At 41.0% G+C, this 16,770-nt stretch overlaps 1 protein-coding gene across 1 annotated transcript in view; it reads left to right on the forward strand.

Annotated features, from left to right (window-relative positions):
* The first annotated feature begins 7,138 nt into the window (after positions 1–7,138).
* The window catches only part of ATRNL1 (attractin like 1), a 981,827-nt gene continuing 972,195 nt past the window's right edge, over positions 7,139–16,770 (forward strand). The window contains exon 1 of the mRNA XM_054982776.1: positions 7,139–7,840. Within this exon, the coding sequence (XP_054838751.1) occupies positions 7,536–7,840 (305 nt within the window). The 5' untranslated portion in view covers positions 7,139–7,535. The remainder of the gene's footprint in view (positions 7,841–16,770) is intronic.

Raw genomic sequence — 16,770 nt, forward strand, 5'->3', positions numbered from 1 at the left:
GTTATATCTTGGAATGTTAATGGACTAAACTCACCTTGTAAACATAAGGCTACTTTCCACTGGCTATCAAAACAAAAATGTAATATAGTCTATCTGCAAGAGACACATATCAGAAAGCAAGATGAAAAATATTTGAAATTTGTTAAATTGGGAAAAGAATTTGTTGCTGCCTCTAAAAAGAAAAAGAGGGGAGTTGTACTGTATATAAAAGATGAATTGCAGCCCAGATTAGTTTTAAAAGATGCAGAAGCCAGATATCTAGCAGTGGAAATTATTTGGAATTCTAAGAAGACATTGATGATTGGGATTTATGCACCCAATGGTGCAAAAGAATTTTTTTTTAAGGACTTAGAGAAACAACTAGATGAACTGTCCTATGATCACGTAATTTTGGCGGGTGACTTCAATGGAGTTACAAACTTGGAGGAAGACAAGCAGTCTAAAGTTGCTCACAAAAAAAGAGGACTACTGCCAAAGGCGTTAAGGAACAAGAAAGCTTAGAAGACGTGTGGAGGAGACAATACCCTAAAAACAGACAATATACATTTTACTCTGCAAGGCATTTCACACTATCAAGAATAGACATGATCTGGGCCTCTAAAGAACTGGCACTATGGACTAGAGATGTGGAGATAATGCCAAAGGTAGGCTCAGATCACAATCCAATTACGTGGAGGTTTGGGAAAAATAATAAAAGAAAAGGATGGAGAATAAATGAGGACTTGTTACAAATAGAAGAAAATATCGCGTTGCTGCGAAGGGAGACCAAATTTTTTATACAATATAATCTGAACAAAGAAGTGCCGACTAATAAAGTATGGGATACATATAAGGCGGTAATAAGAGGCATACTAATGGACTTGAATGCAAGAAGTAGGAGGAAAAAGGAGGAAAAGAGATCTGAACTTTTGGATAAAATAAAAGCCAAAGAGGTACAACTTAAGAAAAGACCGGGGAAAAAGAAAATATACCAGGATATTAAAATTCTGCAGGAGCAATTGACGGCAATGGACAATAAAGAACTAGAGTGGAATTTAAAGAGGATGAATCAGAGGTCGTTTGAAGGTGCAAATAAGCCTGGGAAATATTTGGCGTGGCAATTAAAAAAAAAGGAAGGAGAAAAAAAACTATAAGTAAAATTTTAGAAGATGACAAGGTGTTTATGGACCAAGCGGCCATTAGCAGAGCTTTCTTCAAGTTTTATGCAAAATTGTATCAAAAAAAAGAAGTGAGTAAAGAGTCAATAGCGGAATATTTAGAGAAGGTGAAAATCCCGACAATTTCTGAAAAATGGAAAGAGAAACTAAATAAGGAAGTGACGGAAGAAGAAATAAAGGAAGCTATACAATCACCGAAAATAGGAAAGGCGCCAGGACCAGATGGACTAACGGCAAAGTTCTACAAAGTGATGGCTAATGAACTGGCGCCCTTCCTGAAAGAGGCAATGAATGGAGTGATGCAAGATCAAAGGATTCCCGATTCATGGAATGAAGCCAACATATCGCTGATTCTGAAGGAAGGTCAAGATTTGACCAATGTTAAAAATTATAGACCAATCTCGCTGTTGAATAATGATTATAAAATATTTGCAAAGGTGTTGGCAGAGAGGTTGAAAGGATGGATATCGGAATACATTGCTGAAGAGCAGGCGGGATTCTTACCTAACAGACAAATTAAAGACAATCTGAGGACAGTAATAAACACTATTGAATATTATGACAAGCATTGTGATAGAGAGGTTGGTTTTTTCTTCGTAGACACGGAAAAAGCATTTGACAATCTGAACTGGGACTTTATGTTTGCTACCATGGAAAAGTTGCAAATGGGAGAAAAGTTCATACAAGCGGTTAAGGAAATTTATAGAGACCAAAGTGCAGCAATTATAGTGAATGAGGACTTGACTAAAAAACTGAAAATCAGCAAAGGAATTAGGCAGGGTTGCCCTTAGTCTCCATTGTTGTTTATTTTGATTTTGGAAATACTGATGATTCAAATACGTGAGGATGATACAATTCGAGGTATGAAAATAAAAGAGTTTTCCTACAAGGTCAGAGCTTTTGCGGATGATATAATATTAATAGTAGAGGATCCAATTGAAAATATGCCAAAGGTAATAGAGAAAATGAAACTGTTCGGAGATTTGGCTAGATTTTATGTGAATAAAAAGAAGTCAAAGATTTTATAACAGAAGCAGCAAGAGCTAATGGAGATAACAGACTGTGAGGTAACTAATAAAGTAAAATACCTTGGTATTGAACTGACTGCGAAAAATATAGACTTGTTTAAAAATAACTATGAGAAACTGTGGATACAAATAGAGAGAGACTTAATAAAATGGAACAAACTGAATTTATCATGGCTGGGAAGAATAGCAGCAGTAAAAATGAATGTCCTACCACGTGTGATGTTCTTGTTGCAAACTATTCCAATTATCCGAGACTCCAAACAATTTGATAAATGGCAAAGGAAAATCTCAGACTTTGTGTGGGCAGGCAAGAAACCACGAGTGAAAATGAAGGTTTTACAAGATGCGAAGGAAAGAGGCGGCTTGCAACTGCCCAACATAAGACTGTATCATGAGGCAGTATGTCTTGTATGGCTGAAAGATTGGATAACGTTAAAAAACCGCAAGTTGCTGGCCCTGGAGGGACACAAAAAATATTTGGATGGCATGCATACATGTGGTATGATAAAGTAAAAGCGGACTCTATGTTTTTGCATCACTATATTCGGAGAAGCCTCTTCACAGTCTGGAAGAAATACAAGGTGTATATGGAAGACGGAATTCCTTCATGGGTGGTTCCGTATGAAGTAATAGATCCGAGAACTGTGGATAACGAACAGCAATGCTTAACATACAAGGAGATCACACAAATACAATATTCAAAGCTGAGAATAAAGACGGAAGAATTGTCTCCTTGTTATGGATGGTTCCAGTACAGACAGATCAGAGATCTTTATAATGCGGACTGCCTGAGAGGAGGTATAAGACTGGAAAATTCGGAACTAGAGGAAGTGATACTACAAGAAGGCAAGAAGGAAATATCTAAGATCTATAAATTACTTCTAAAATGGTTTACGGCGGACAAAACAGTAAAAGTCCAGATGGTGAAGTGGGCAATAAATTTTCATAAGGAAATAACAATGGAGGCATGGGAGTACCTATGGAAAAATACAGTGAAGATTTCAACTTGTACGAACATTAAAGAGAATGTATACAAAATGATTTACAGATGGTATTTAACACCAAAGAAAATTGCGCTAGGAAATACTAATATGTGAGACAAATGCTGGAAATGCAAAAAACATGAAGGATCACTATATCATATGTGGTGGACATGTGAAGTAGCTAAGCAGTACTGGGGAGAAATAATCGAAGTAATTAATGAGATTTTACAAATACAAATAAATAAGAACCCAGAACTGTTGCTACTGAACTTGGGAATGGAGACTGTTCCAATGCAGCATAGAACATTGTTATTTTATATGACTGCAGCGGCAAGACTTTTGTATGCGCAGAAATGGAAGACACAAGAAATACCAACTGTAGAAGACGGGATTTATAAATTGCTGTACATGGCGGAAATGGACAAAATGACAAGGAAACTTAAAGACCTTGACCTAGGGCAATATATTGTTGATTGGGGGAAATTGAAACAATTTTTGGGAAAAAATGGGATGTAAAAGGAGAACTGTGGCAGTTTGAGAATTTTTAAAGAATAAGGGGAGAGAGAAGGGATCTTACCATTTAGGGGGAATGTTATTACAATCTAAGCTAGCACAATATCTAGGGGAACTTTACATAGAATATATGGGATAATGAGAATGGTTAAATAGATATATTATTACTATATATGTATATTATTACTACTATATATCATAGGTATGTTATATACAATATAAAACGATGGGTTAGTGGATCAGATTTAATACAATATTAGGTTGCTGTGTTATACTATGTTGTGTGCTGTGCCACATTGGTGGCATAGCATACAATATATGTTTTATAATATATACTATATTGATAGTATATTTGATGGAGTATATGTTTAAAATAAATAGAACATGTTTAAAGTAAGAGACACTGTGACCCCTGCTATATACTATACTATATGGTTATGCTTGATTGACACGATATATATCATATGGATAGTATGCTTGATAGAGTCTATGTAAAATAATCAGAATGTGCTTAGAGTAAGAGATATTATGATTTATAGAGGGTAGGAAAATGTAAATGAAATAGATTTAAGCAATAAGAAGGGTTAAGGGTTGGAAAGCTGTTGGAAGTCAATAGGGAGGGGGGAGGAAAAGGGTGGGGGATAGAGGGGGGGAAATGGGATTATATGTGTTAAATTTGAAAATTCTTTTCTTTTTTCCACTCACCAATAAAATTTTATTTAAAAAAAACACTCTACACCCGACAATAGCCCTGCAGAGAAGATTAGCACATCAAGCACCAATCCATATGCAAAAGAACCTCCTCAGGATACAGTGAAGCCTCCTGCCATTAGCATTCCACACCCTGGGAAACTCTTACAGGATGACTCAGCTCAACCCCACCTCTCCTGAGTAGATATAAACGACCTGCCAACATCTTTTCCACACTGTGACACTGAGAGATCTCTGTCTTTTGGTGCTACACCTCTGAAGATGCCAGCCACAGCTGCTGGCGAAATGTCAGGAACTACAATGCCAAGACCACGGCAATACAGCCCGGAAAACCCACAACAACCATTTTTCACATTACTTGTCCAGGCTTTTTCTGAAAGGGTTATATAATTTAAACCCACCAAGAACCCCTCTGGTACTACAATGGCCATTGTCTTTAGTTTTATCACAACTGATATTGAAACCCTTTGAGACGATGGCAACTTGTCCTCTATCCATCCTCACTTTCAAAATGGCATTTTTACTAGCAATCACTTCAGCATGAAAAGTTAGTGAACTTCAAGTGTTAAGAGTAGATCCTCCCTTTTACCGGTCTATCCCGATATAGTTGTCATGTGCACTAGCTTACAGTTTCTGCCAAAGGTAGTTTCCACATTCTATGTATCGCAGTCTATCCCATCCAGTGTTTTTCCTAACCCCCAGACACAGCAAGAGTGTACACTACACATGTGAGATGTAAGAAAGGCAATTTTATTTTACATGGACAGAATGCAGTCTTTCAGGAAAGATACTAATTAAAACATTAACACATCCATAATAAAACCACATCTTAAAAACCAATGAAACCAACAAAAACACATCATTAAAACAATTAAAACCAGAGCTAAAATTCATACAAAAGCATAAAAACAACCATTACAAATATTAGGCATGAAGGAGGCATTTGATCCAGAAATGCCAGTTGCTTTGCCACAACCTCTTCATTTTGCCCCCAAAGGATTAGACACAGGATGATAATTGTCCATAACCCTCTTATTCAATGATGACATCAATATGAGGTCTAATCACAGCATCTTTCCCTAAGAGTGGATATTAATGATCTTTCCCAGAGGAATTTCCACATTATCTTGCCATGATTTTAATAGATAGATAAGGATAAGGATACAGTTTTCAGGAAGTAGCCTTCATAACCCCAAGTGCTCTATTAACATCAGTCAGGGAGACCAACCTGAACCTATCCATAAAGTTTGACAAGAGGTTGCATCTGATACCCCTAGCCCAGTGCCTCCCTTCAAAATTGGTGTATAGATTGGATCAGATGAGAGAGAGACTTTATTGGCAAAAAATCAAGCAAAATTGACCTGCAAATAACATGTAGTTGTAATTTTTCTGTCCTTGCATGTGATTTAAGGTTTAGTCTGATGCAAATATAAATCCATATTATAATTATGTGTCAGAAGCAAAATGGCAAGTGTCTGCTTACTTGTGGTAGGTCTGCTGTGACTAACATTTTTATGACAGGCCGAAGATGTGGCATAAAAATGTCGGACTGTGGTGGGGATGGTGGTAAATTGCACCAGCTGGACGGCGCTATTTAAAATACAGGAGACCCGGCAACGAGGAAAGATGGTACCCCTAAATACATAGAAGTCAGAAAAGTAATGATGGATCCTTGTGCGTGCGTGTTATTCTGTTTCCAGTGTGTCAGACTGTTTATAAGTTGTTTATGGAAAGTCTCCTCGCCTTTTCTTTTCCCGAAGTTCAGGAACTTGCTTTCTGTCTTGCGGAAAAGATGACAAGCCCCTCGCTGGTCCCTCCCTTCTTCTAACACAAACCCCGACTTGCTCGCCCCTTAGCGTGACGCTAAAAGTGATGCAATGAGGCAACGCGCTGCGCCTTTAAGGGGCTTCTCTGCTGCACATGCTCAGCTCTCTTTGTGTGGTAGTTTTCTGTCTCCAGTTCCCCTGCAAAGCTATTGAGAGGAAGCAAACACGGCGGCGTTGCGATGCGAGCCAACTCGTCTCGGTTTACAGAGACGGAGGGGGGAAATTCCTCTCAGCCCTGAGGCCGGCGGTGCCAGAGGATTCATTCCGGGACAGGAACTTTCGGGGGGCGGGAGGGAGAGAGCCAGCTTGCCTCTGCGCCTCCCCTTCACTTCCCCGCTGTGGCCAGGGAAGGACGGGCTGGTAGTCTCCAGTCGTTTCCACGCAGTTGCCAGTCTCCTGCGCTGGAAACCGAGCCGCTTGCGTCCTCCGGGCTGCGGGGATTCCTCCAGAGAGGAGCCGCCGCCGCTCACATGGACAGAGGAGGGGCCTGCCCGTAAAAGAGAGACGAAGCTAAATAGACCCGGCGGCGGGGGAGCGGGAGGAGGGATTCAGTCCACCAGCCGCCTCGGAAAGCAGCTTACAATTAGCCTTTTAAAAATGGCTGCTTGCAAACTGTCAGCTGGGACAGAGGAGGGCTTTTAACTGCAACCCGCTCCCGTTTCGGGGGGCAAGAAGGGACGAGGAGCTGCCTGCCTTTCCCACCCCTCGTTCAGGCCCGCTTGATTTGGGACTCTGGAGAGGCTCTCGTAGAGCCGGCCCGCTCGCCAGAGGAAGCATCGCCTCAACCGTCGTCCTTGCCCCGCGGTTGCTGCTTAAAAAAGACGAGCAGCAAAGACTGGGGCGCGAGGGGGGGGGTATTGGGGAGGAGGGGCTACATATTCCAGGCTGGGGCGGGCGGGGGGCAGGCTGCGAGGAGAAGCTACAAGGTCAGGAGACAGTTCTCCATTCATGGGAGACGAAGGCGATGAGTCCTCCTGAGGAAGAGGAGGTGGTAAGGTGGCTGTTGTTGCTGGCGAGTTACCTGAGGGGTCAAGAGGAGGTGTGAGGAGGAAACCAGCTTGGGAAGGGACAGAAAGCAGGATTTGCTTCCCCCCTCCCTCCGACTTTTCTTCAGGACAGATTTTTCTCTTCTTCCCCTGCTTCGGTGAAGACCTGTTCTGTTCCTTCATCCCTCCTCCTAAACTCACTCTGTCCCTGACCAAGGTGATGTGCGTGGAGTGGTGGAGATTGTTTTCAGCTTGGTTAGATCTGAATAAGGCGCTGGATTAGTCTGTCTTCTCTCTCCTCTGTCCCAGCTCTGGAGAGGACTGGTTGTGGATGTGCTCTGTGGCAAAGATGTTGGATCCTCTGGGGAAAGCCCTGAGCAGGATGCCAGGCCCTCCTGTAATCTTTGGAGGTTGGAGACCTTTTTCATGTTCCTCCTGCTGCTTCTCTTCCTTCCTGGATATGAACAACTGGTTACTCTTCTATGGATTATTGTATCTGGTACTGTATGCTCAGGTCTCCCAGTCGAAGTCTTGTGAAAGAACGTCCTGCTTTTCTGGTCGTTGTGTCAATTCTACCTGCCTCTGTGACCAAGGCTGGGTAGGAGATCAGTGTCAGCACTGCCAAGGCAGGTTCAAGTAAGTCTGATCCTATTCTACCCTTTCTGTGGAATTTGGTTTTATGCTGGAACTGTTCTCCTGTTCCCCTTGATGACTGCGTTCCTAGAAGCCAGAGCCTCACAAAAAGTAAATGCCTCTTCCAAGAAATCCATGATCACTTGAAAACAAATTGCTCCATTGTAATGAAAAGGCCAAGAGAAATCAAATGAGATTTCATCACTGTATTTTCTTCTGGGATTCTCATGACAGTGACGTGTCTTTGGGAGCAAAAGAAATGTTAATTAGAAAGTCTGTCCCTCAAACTTAATAGGTTTTTGTTTCTCTTTGTGGACTTTTAATACAACCCTGTTTGTTCATTTTCTTTCGCAAAGTGCTTATCAATAACATTCACCTAACCTGAAATTCGTGTATATGTGCCTCTCTCTCTCTCTGTTGAGCCATGCTAGTTGGCTACAATAACCTCCATCAGACATTTGAGAAACACTTTGCTAAAGCTGAATGGGTGAGATGTAGATTATAGTAAAAGAGAATTGAGGACAGAGGCTGTGGTGCATGTAGGTCTGCTCTCATACCTGTGCCCTGTAGGTAGGGTGGGAGGAATGGCATCTTGTTGATTCGTACTAAAAGGGAAATTTATATAGCTTAATAGATAGAGTTATCAGCGCAGAGCTTTGTGCTTGGCTCTGTTAGTGATTTGACCTTGGGTAAGATAACTTGCTCCTCTTTGTTTTCTTGTTTAGTAATTAGTACTTGCTTTACTTTGCACACTTAATAGAGATTAACTTCATTAATAGAATAAAAATAATATCCAATGTATGCTTTACAAGTTCTGCTTTTGAGTATGACTGTCTTTAATAGAAATCAAAAGCTTCATGTTTGATAATGATCAGGATAGAAGATTTGCATTGCAGAAGTACAGGTTCAAGTTCATTTGTTTTTTGTAATGCATCATTTTACTCTATGATTTGGTGAAACCACTTGTTTGCTTGGGAAAGGAATGAGAAGTTACTCTGCAGAATACAGAATTTTGGTTGACAGGATTACTTTTGGGTTCAAGAGTGATCTGTTGTAGTATGATGGATTCATGAAAGGAAGAACAAAAGGTAAATTCTATTACTTTTATGTTAGTGTAACAATGACAGTGATGACTTTAGGATGTACATATTTTGTGAGCTGAGCATTTTGCTCAGAAGTGATGCACTAAGTGACTTTCTCTATGGTATGAAATCACTCAGAAGATTTGCCTATAGATGTTGGAATGGGAGTTATTAAAAAGAGATCCTTCATCTTGATGTTGCTATATTGTACTTCATAACTTGCTTATACTTCCTGTAAGGAAGTATGATCCTCTGGTGATGCTTCGTATAATATTTTAAAGTTTCTGAACTCAATAATCAAAGTTTCTTTTGACAAGACTTACACATTTCCTAGATGGATTTTGGTCATTATTTAGTATGAAAAGATAAGTTGTCGCTTGTCTTATTTGCATGAGTAAAATGAAACTGATAGAGGAAGCATAATATTAAATTTAGAGAAGAATGTAAACAATTACTGAGCATGAATAAGTTTTGACTGCATTAAAGGCACGATTCTCCATTATCAGAATAGCAACTGTGTTGGCAAACTTCTGGTGAAGTACAACTATGCTTCTCATTCCTTGTTTTATATCCTACATTGACTATCCTTTTAAAGTGTCATTAATGCCATCATTTTATATGGGAGAAATAGGCCTTTGGTTCTTTGGGTCCTCTGAAAACTTACATGAATGGGATGCTGTAAAGTTTCTCTGCAAGAGAAAAGTGCTCTCGTTCACATCTATTATAATATTTTGTTGATGTGAAAAGTATCTAAACAGTGACATTAAAAGCCATCTGTGTCTGCATTGAAGCAAATCATAGTACTGATTAACATTCTTGCAACTTCAGTTAAGTACATGAATATCAAGAGATTACTTTAATATACAGTAACTGGATGGTTGCTGTAGAAGATATACTATACCTGAACATTTGATTTCACTCAAGGAATTTGTGATTTATGGTAGGCTGTCTAACTTGTCTTACCTATACAATGGTAGGCTTTGCAGCAGCAAAACTGGAGTTGTTAACATGCAAACTCACCTGCGATTGATGTAATAATTGAAAATGGTTGTAGCAGATGTTCTAGGGGAAATAATGAAATTGCCACTGATAACCCTTTAATGCAGTAACAATAATTGAACATATAGATACTTAGCTTAAATGTATGTATGGGTTGGATCCTGCATACAATGTGTGGAAGGTAGGTGCAGATCTTTCCTGTCTGCCTCCCTCCCTCCCAGCCCCTTCAGATGCACAAAGGGCTGATGCTGAAGGTTTGGGGGATGTCATGGACAAATTGATCCAGAGGGCTGCAGTGAGGAGAGGGAATTGAAACTCTAGTAGTGGAAGGAAATGGGGACAATTTCCCCCAATTCTGCCTCATCACTGCAGGCTGCTGTACCATTTTGCCCATGTAGTTTCCCTGACCCCTAGTGTTAGCTTCTTGGGGGGGGGAGGGGTTCCATAAGGGGCTGTGATTGGAGGTGAAATTGGGAGAGACCCGCTTTTGTGGGTTCTCTTGCACTTGTGGATTTTAGTGTTCAGTCCAGAGTGTGTGAGTAGGACTGGCATTCCAATCCATAATCCATTTAAGTCAGCATCCCTACTATCATCCAGTCAGGTAACCAAGGCTGACCCCTACCCCCCTTTCAGGCTAGATTATTTTAAATTATATTTCCTATTTGTATTTACAGAATTTCTTCCATCAGATCATGTGTGTTGGAAGGCCATGAATTAAGTTTTATTGTAAGCATAGACTATAACTATAATAATCTCAGTTTTCACTTTAAAACAAGCCTTTTAAAAAGATTATCTTAATTGAAATCTTCAAAATCCATCTTTCTAAAAATGCACCTTGTAGAGATTGAGACATTGTTTGTATAATTTGCAATTATTACTGTTCTTAAAATTAACATTTATGTATTGCATCTGTGGCCTGCCCTCCTCCTGTCATAACGTGTCAGCATACTTGTACAGGTGTAAAGTTTTGCATCTTGTTCCTTCAGAATCAAACAAAATGAGAAAAGGAAAGACAATAGTCTGTTAAAGTTTCTCTTATATAATAGGATTGTAACTGACTTAGCCTATTTTGAAGAGAGTGATGGGTATTAGCAAACATTGGTGGCATTGGCACCAGCAGAGTATCTATCTAAGGAATGTTGGTGTTATTAATTCTCATGTGAGAATTTTTCCTTATAAAAATAACAGCTTAGCAAACAGACATCAGAAATGATTGATCAAGCTTGTTAAGCATGTGTCAAAGTTAATTGACTGATTCCATGGTAACTAATATGCCCTCTATAGGGAATTTCTTAAAATCGTGAGATTACTTTTTAAATACTGCTCTGGGATAGATTAAAGATAAATGATAAGGAAGAAACAATAGGCCTATAGGGTAGTAAGGACTTTTAGTTGTTCTGTCTGCCCTAATCAACACACTTTGATTAAAAATATTATGCTTCCTTACCCTCAAATGTCAAATATAGAAAACCTTTCCTGAACAGAATAAACAATATAGCTTACAGCACTTGAGGAGAAGGGGAAATTGAAGACATGGATTTTGAAGGATATGGGTAGGAAAATATATCAGGTGGGTATCCTCTGAATCTTGAACTATCCAGGTTTTTTGACAGTAACTAAATAATATAGTAGTTCCCCATGCTTTTTAAAGCTCATTGTGAGTCAAGGAGAGGCTCAGCCATGAGTATTTCTCCTGGGGGTACAGTCTTGTCCAGGAGTCATTTCGTAGAGAAAGAGCTGAAAGAACTCATTAGCATATGCCACATCCCTTGCCATCATTGAAAGTGGTTCATTAGCATAACTGATTTGCATATGCCACACCCCCTGACATCACCTATCCTGGCTGTTTTGGACCCAATCCTGGCCATTCAGGGCTGAAATTGGGCCCAAAATGTCAAAAAGAGGCTGAAAATGGATGAAAAGGGGCCCAAAATGGTCAGGATCAGGATGCTGCTGAGTGGGAGAGTGATCCATCACCTGTCAGAGGCCCGCTCCGGCCAATCCAGGCTGAAACGAGCTCAAAATGGCTGAATCAGGTGGGCAGGGCCACCTGACATGTGACTTCTTTGGGGAACTGCTGGAACTGTGTTCCTGTGCATTCCCCCTCGAAATGAGCCCTGGTCTTGTCTTTGACCTCTAAAGTGTACATTTATTGAGCTTGAATGCTGAATGCATACTCATCATTTTCCTGTCAGTTCAATGGAGGAGGTTCTATGCCCAGTATGCTGGAATTGGTGCAAAGTTCTTTTCCTGTTATCAGCTGGCACACATCTCTTCCCCCCGCTCCAGGGATACTGTTCTTCAAATACTGGTAAAAAGGCAACAATTATGTTGCAAACAATGTGCGAAGAAGTGCTATGATTTCATAGACACTATGTGAACTGATGTTTTGTTGGCAATGGCCTGCTTATACAAGTGGATCAAGTGGACTGGGAAGGTGACTGGTGTGGATTCAATGCTAGTTTAAAAAAGAAAAAAAAATCAAATTCAAAATTTACCATTATTGCTAGAATATTAATGACTTCTTAAGTTTCCATTATTTGCTAGACCCAGTCTCTGAGGGATAATGCTCATTTATATTATTAAAAAATACTGAAGAAGGAACAAGAACATACCCCAGTATACTGTCTTTTTTTGCTGTTTGGAAAAATGCAAATTGGCAGTGGGGAGAAATGCATTTTATTGTGGATTTTTGGACTGAACAAAACATTCACCTTTAGTTTTAAAAAGTTTATCTTAGCAGAAAACAGGCCGGAGTGGGGAAGTTGGGTCGATTGCGCACCGGCCTCACTCATCCCAGCACCTTAGAAATGCTAATAGCCTCCCTGGCTGGAGACAGTGAAATGGTCAGATCACATCTCCTGGTAGAAGCTGGCACTTAGCAGTAAGGGGTGTTTTGGGAGGCTTAAGATGCTAGATAAGCCTTTCCTGATATCTCCAGGAAGAGACTCTTTGACCCACAGTGTGTGTGTGCGGGTGTCAAACATAATAAAGCCCCTTGGTATGGAGGGGGAAGCTCTCTTTTTCTGTTTCCATCTAGGGTGAAGGAGCTCTTTTACCTGGGCTCCTGATGAAGGCCACCATTGCCATATGGAAGGGTGCTTCCCAGAACAAAGACCCCAGAGTAACTTTTTAGAACACTGTACTTCTAAGTTAAACAGGCTTCCTTAGAATAAAAGCTGCTAGGACATGTACAGAGTGTGGAGCAGAGGAACTGTGTGTTTACATCTTTCTTTTGGATTCCTTGCTCAGAATCTGTTGCTCTTCTGAGTGCATGTGGATGGACATTTTCTTTTTAATAAATGTTTTATAATTTTTATCTGTACCACATAGAACTCTGCTGTTCAAACATACTATTTAAAATGCACACCAGGGTAAAGGGAATGGTCAGTTGGCAAATTGCTAATCTCTCAGTGGTGCACAGGTGCAGTAAGCTGTCGCTGTGGTAACCAGGCATATGGTTGAGGCCAGTTGTTGATTGTTTAGGAGCCGCCGTAGTGGTCTCCCGCGAGGGAGGCAACACTATCATCTGCCTCCCTAAAAGTGCAGTCACCGGATTATTATAAACTGTGGCCCCTCCCCACCCCTTTCTGTTCTGCTGTTTTATAAGATGATTGGGAACTTGGAGGGGTGCCGCCATCTGAAATGCTGAAATGATCCTTTTGGTTTTTAACTGTATTTATGTTTTAATGCTTATTGTGCATTAGATTGTAACCCGTCCTGAGCCCGTTTGTGGGGAGGGCGGGCTATAAATTGAATCAAACAATCAATCAATAACCAGAGACTGGGGAACTGGAGATGCAGATACGAGGTGGGACCTTAGAATTGGCAGTACAGAGATAGGAGGCTGGGAGCCCTGAGCTGTGAGTAATTCCTGCAAAGGCCAGGTGGTGGCAGTGGTGTAATGAAAGAGGGAAAGAGAACCCCTCTGAGGGTCAGGAACAAGGCTTGCCAACCTCCAGAGGGTGGCTGGAGAGCTCCCAGAATTACAAATGACAGAGCTTAGTTCCCCTAAAGAAAATGGCTCCTTATGCTTTCCAGGAATGATAAATTGTTGTAGTGAACCAGGATGCTAGGTCTGGTTGACATAGAGGGATATATTGATTCCATGATGAAACACGGATATGATGGCACATTATCCATATTGATAAAATATGCCAAGGCATTGAGTCAAAACATCACCACCTAGGGCAAGTACTTAGTCACAGGGAAGCTGATGGCAACCCTATCTCTTACTGCCATGGGTTTAGGGATATCCAATAAATGATACAACCTCCTCCAGGGGTTAAGTGCATCCTTGGTCCATGGACCAAGACATCGGAAACACATGGCTGCAGAGGAATTCAGTGATCTTGGGAGCACAGGTTTCCCCCACCTCACTCCATGCGAGGGAAAGCAGCCTTGCTGGTCTCTCTCTCTCCCCTTGCTCATTTTATGGGCACAGGTATTATCCCAACTGTTCCGTGGAGTTAGTTGACCCACTTTCAAGTCACATCAATAGGATGGGGTGCCATGCAAAATCTCAAACAGACTGGTAGATCTCCAAGTCTGATCAAGAATACTTTTGTATATGGACTTCCGGTTTGGGATTTATGGAGGTCTAACGCAGCTCCATTCGCGGAGCTGACCGGACTGCCGTTTTAACCGGCCGGAGGGGTGAAAATAGCCCGCGGCCGACTGCTCTCAGGCGGGGAGCAGGCAAAGAACGCTCAAGACCCTAGGGTGAGTTAGATCTCGGACGAGGGGGGGCTCTACCCAACGAGTCTCCCCCCGATCCTTGAGGTCCCACCTTGCGACGGGTCGGCTATAATCTCTGCGGCAGTTTTGGGGCCAATTCGGCTGGCATAAGACCTACATACCCAAGCTTCGATTGGGGAAGGAAGCTGAGAGGAGAATTTAAGATCGAAACAGTGATTACAACCCGAGAAAAGTGAAGAGAAGGTAAAGATCGCTATCTTTTGAAACGGGACAGATTGACAAAAACAGAGAGGAAAGAAAGTAGATTTTTAAACTGCAACAGACTAGTGAAAAGGAGGTGAAGACTCGGCAGGAGTCGTATTTTAAAAGAGACTAAGTTTAAAGAAGTTATTACAGAAATCGGACTATTGTTTTGAATACCTGTGGTTTCGGAGCTGTGGGAAAAAGACACCATCGCGAGACCTGCTGTGGGAAGACGGGAGACAGGAAGTGCGTAACAACAATAGAGTGGCTGGAGAGAAGCGGCCCTTGCCGAAGGACAGGAAGCAGGGAATCGCCATTTTTGAAAAGGGAAGGGTCGCGGCTTCAGCGGAAGAGGAAGTAGGCCATTTTGGATTACAACAACATAGAGAAACCATAGAGAAAAGACGCCTGACATTTTGGACACTTTAAAACTTAATTTTGGTAAAGATTGGGACATTTGAAAAAAAGAAAAACGTTTAATTATACGCCACGGAGTTAAGGAAGAGAGCAGATTTGTGGGAGCGAGCTAAAGCAAGCCCCACGATGTCGAAAAAAGAGTGGCAATCGGCAATAGAAAATCTGGATAAAAATTTGGACAAAAAACTTGTAGACATGATTAAAGAACTTAAGGACACGAAATTGGAGCTTATTAAAGAGGTTAAAGAGGTTACACAGACAGTAAAGTCGGAGCTGTCAGAAGTGAAAAAAGGTATGGAAACGATTAGTAGTGAATTACAAGGAACGCAGCAGAGAGTTAAAACAGTAGAAGACGCGATGGAGAATTTAATAGACACGCAACAAACAGAGATGAGATTGGTGAAGGGGAGGATGTCAGTTGCAGAAACTAAACACATGGAGAAGCAGCTTCGTTTTCGTGGTCTGCCAGAAGTGGAAGGGAAGTCAGCGCAAGAACAGATGACTGAGGTGTTGGCTGAATACCTGGGGAAGGAGGAGGAGGAAGTTGTGGCTATCCTAGATGTGGCGTACCGTGTGAACTCGAGAATTGCAACCCAGAGGAAATTACCAAGAGATGTAATTGTGCAGTTTACAACTAGAAATATGAAAGAGAGGATTGTGACAAAACAGTTTCAAGATCCATTGGAGATTGATGGCAAGACGATTATTATAATGAAGGAACTGCCCAGATCAGTGTTATTGGACCGGAAAAAATATAAAGTGCTAATTCAGACTTTGAAGGACATGAATATCAGGTATAGATGGGAGCTACCGGAAGGAGTGTCCTTTGAGTTTGGAGGGGCAAAAAAACGCATCAGATCTGAGCGAGAGATGGAGCGATTTATTAAGGACAATGAAAAAGACTTACCAACAAAACTATGAATATGGAGTGTAAAGTATTATCTTGGAATGTAAATGGACTAAACTCACCGAATAAGAGGAAAAATATTTTTCATTGGCTACTAAAACAAAAATGTGATATTGTTTGTTTGCAAGAGACCCATATCAGAAAACAGGATGTAAAATACTTAAAATCTGGAAAATTGGGCAAAGAATTTGTAGCGGCTTCCAACAAGAAAAAAAGAGGAGTGGTGTTGTACATAAAAGAGGAGCTGCAGCCAAAATTTGTTATGAGAGATGTGGAAGCTAGATTTGTAGCAGTGGAATGTAATTGGAATTCAAAGAGAGTGTTGGTAGTCGGACTTTATGCGCCTAACGGTGCAAAGGAAAGCTTCTTTGAGGATTTAAGGAAGCACTTAGACGATCTTGCATATGACCAGATAATTCTTGCTGGAGACTTCAATGGAGTGACAGATTTGGAACTAGACAAAAAGACTACAACAGCACAAAAGAAAAGAGGACTATTGCCAAAGCTCTTTTTTGAGCTGATTCAACAAGAGACTCTCGAAGATGTATGGAGGAGAGAATCTCCTAAAACTAGACAGTTTACTTTTT

This window comes from Eublepharis macularius, chromosome 6 (genome assembly GCF_028583425.1).
Source record: "Eublepharis macularius isolate TG4126 chromosome 6, MPM_Emac_v1.0, whole genome shotgun sequence".
Lineage (NCBI taxonomy): Eukaryota > Metazoa > Chordata > Lepidosauria > Squamata > Eublepharidae > Eublepharis > Eublepharis macularius.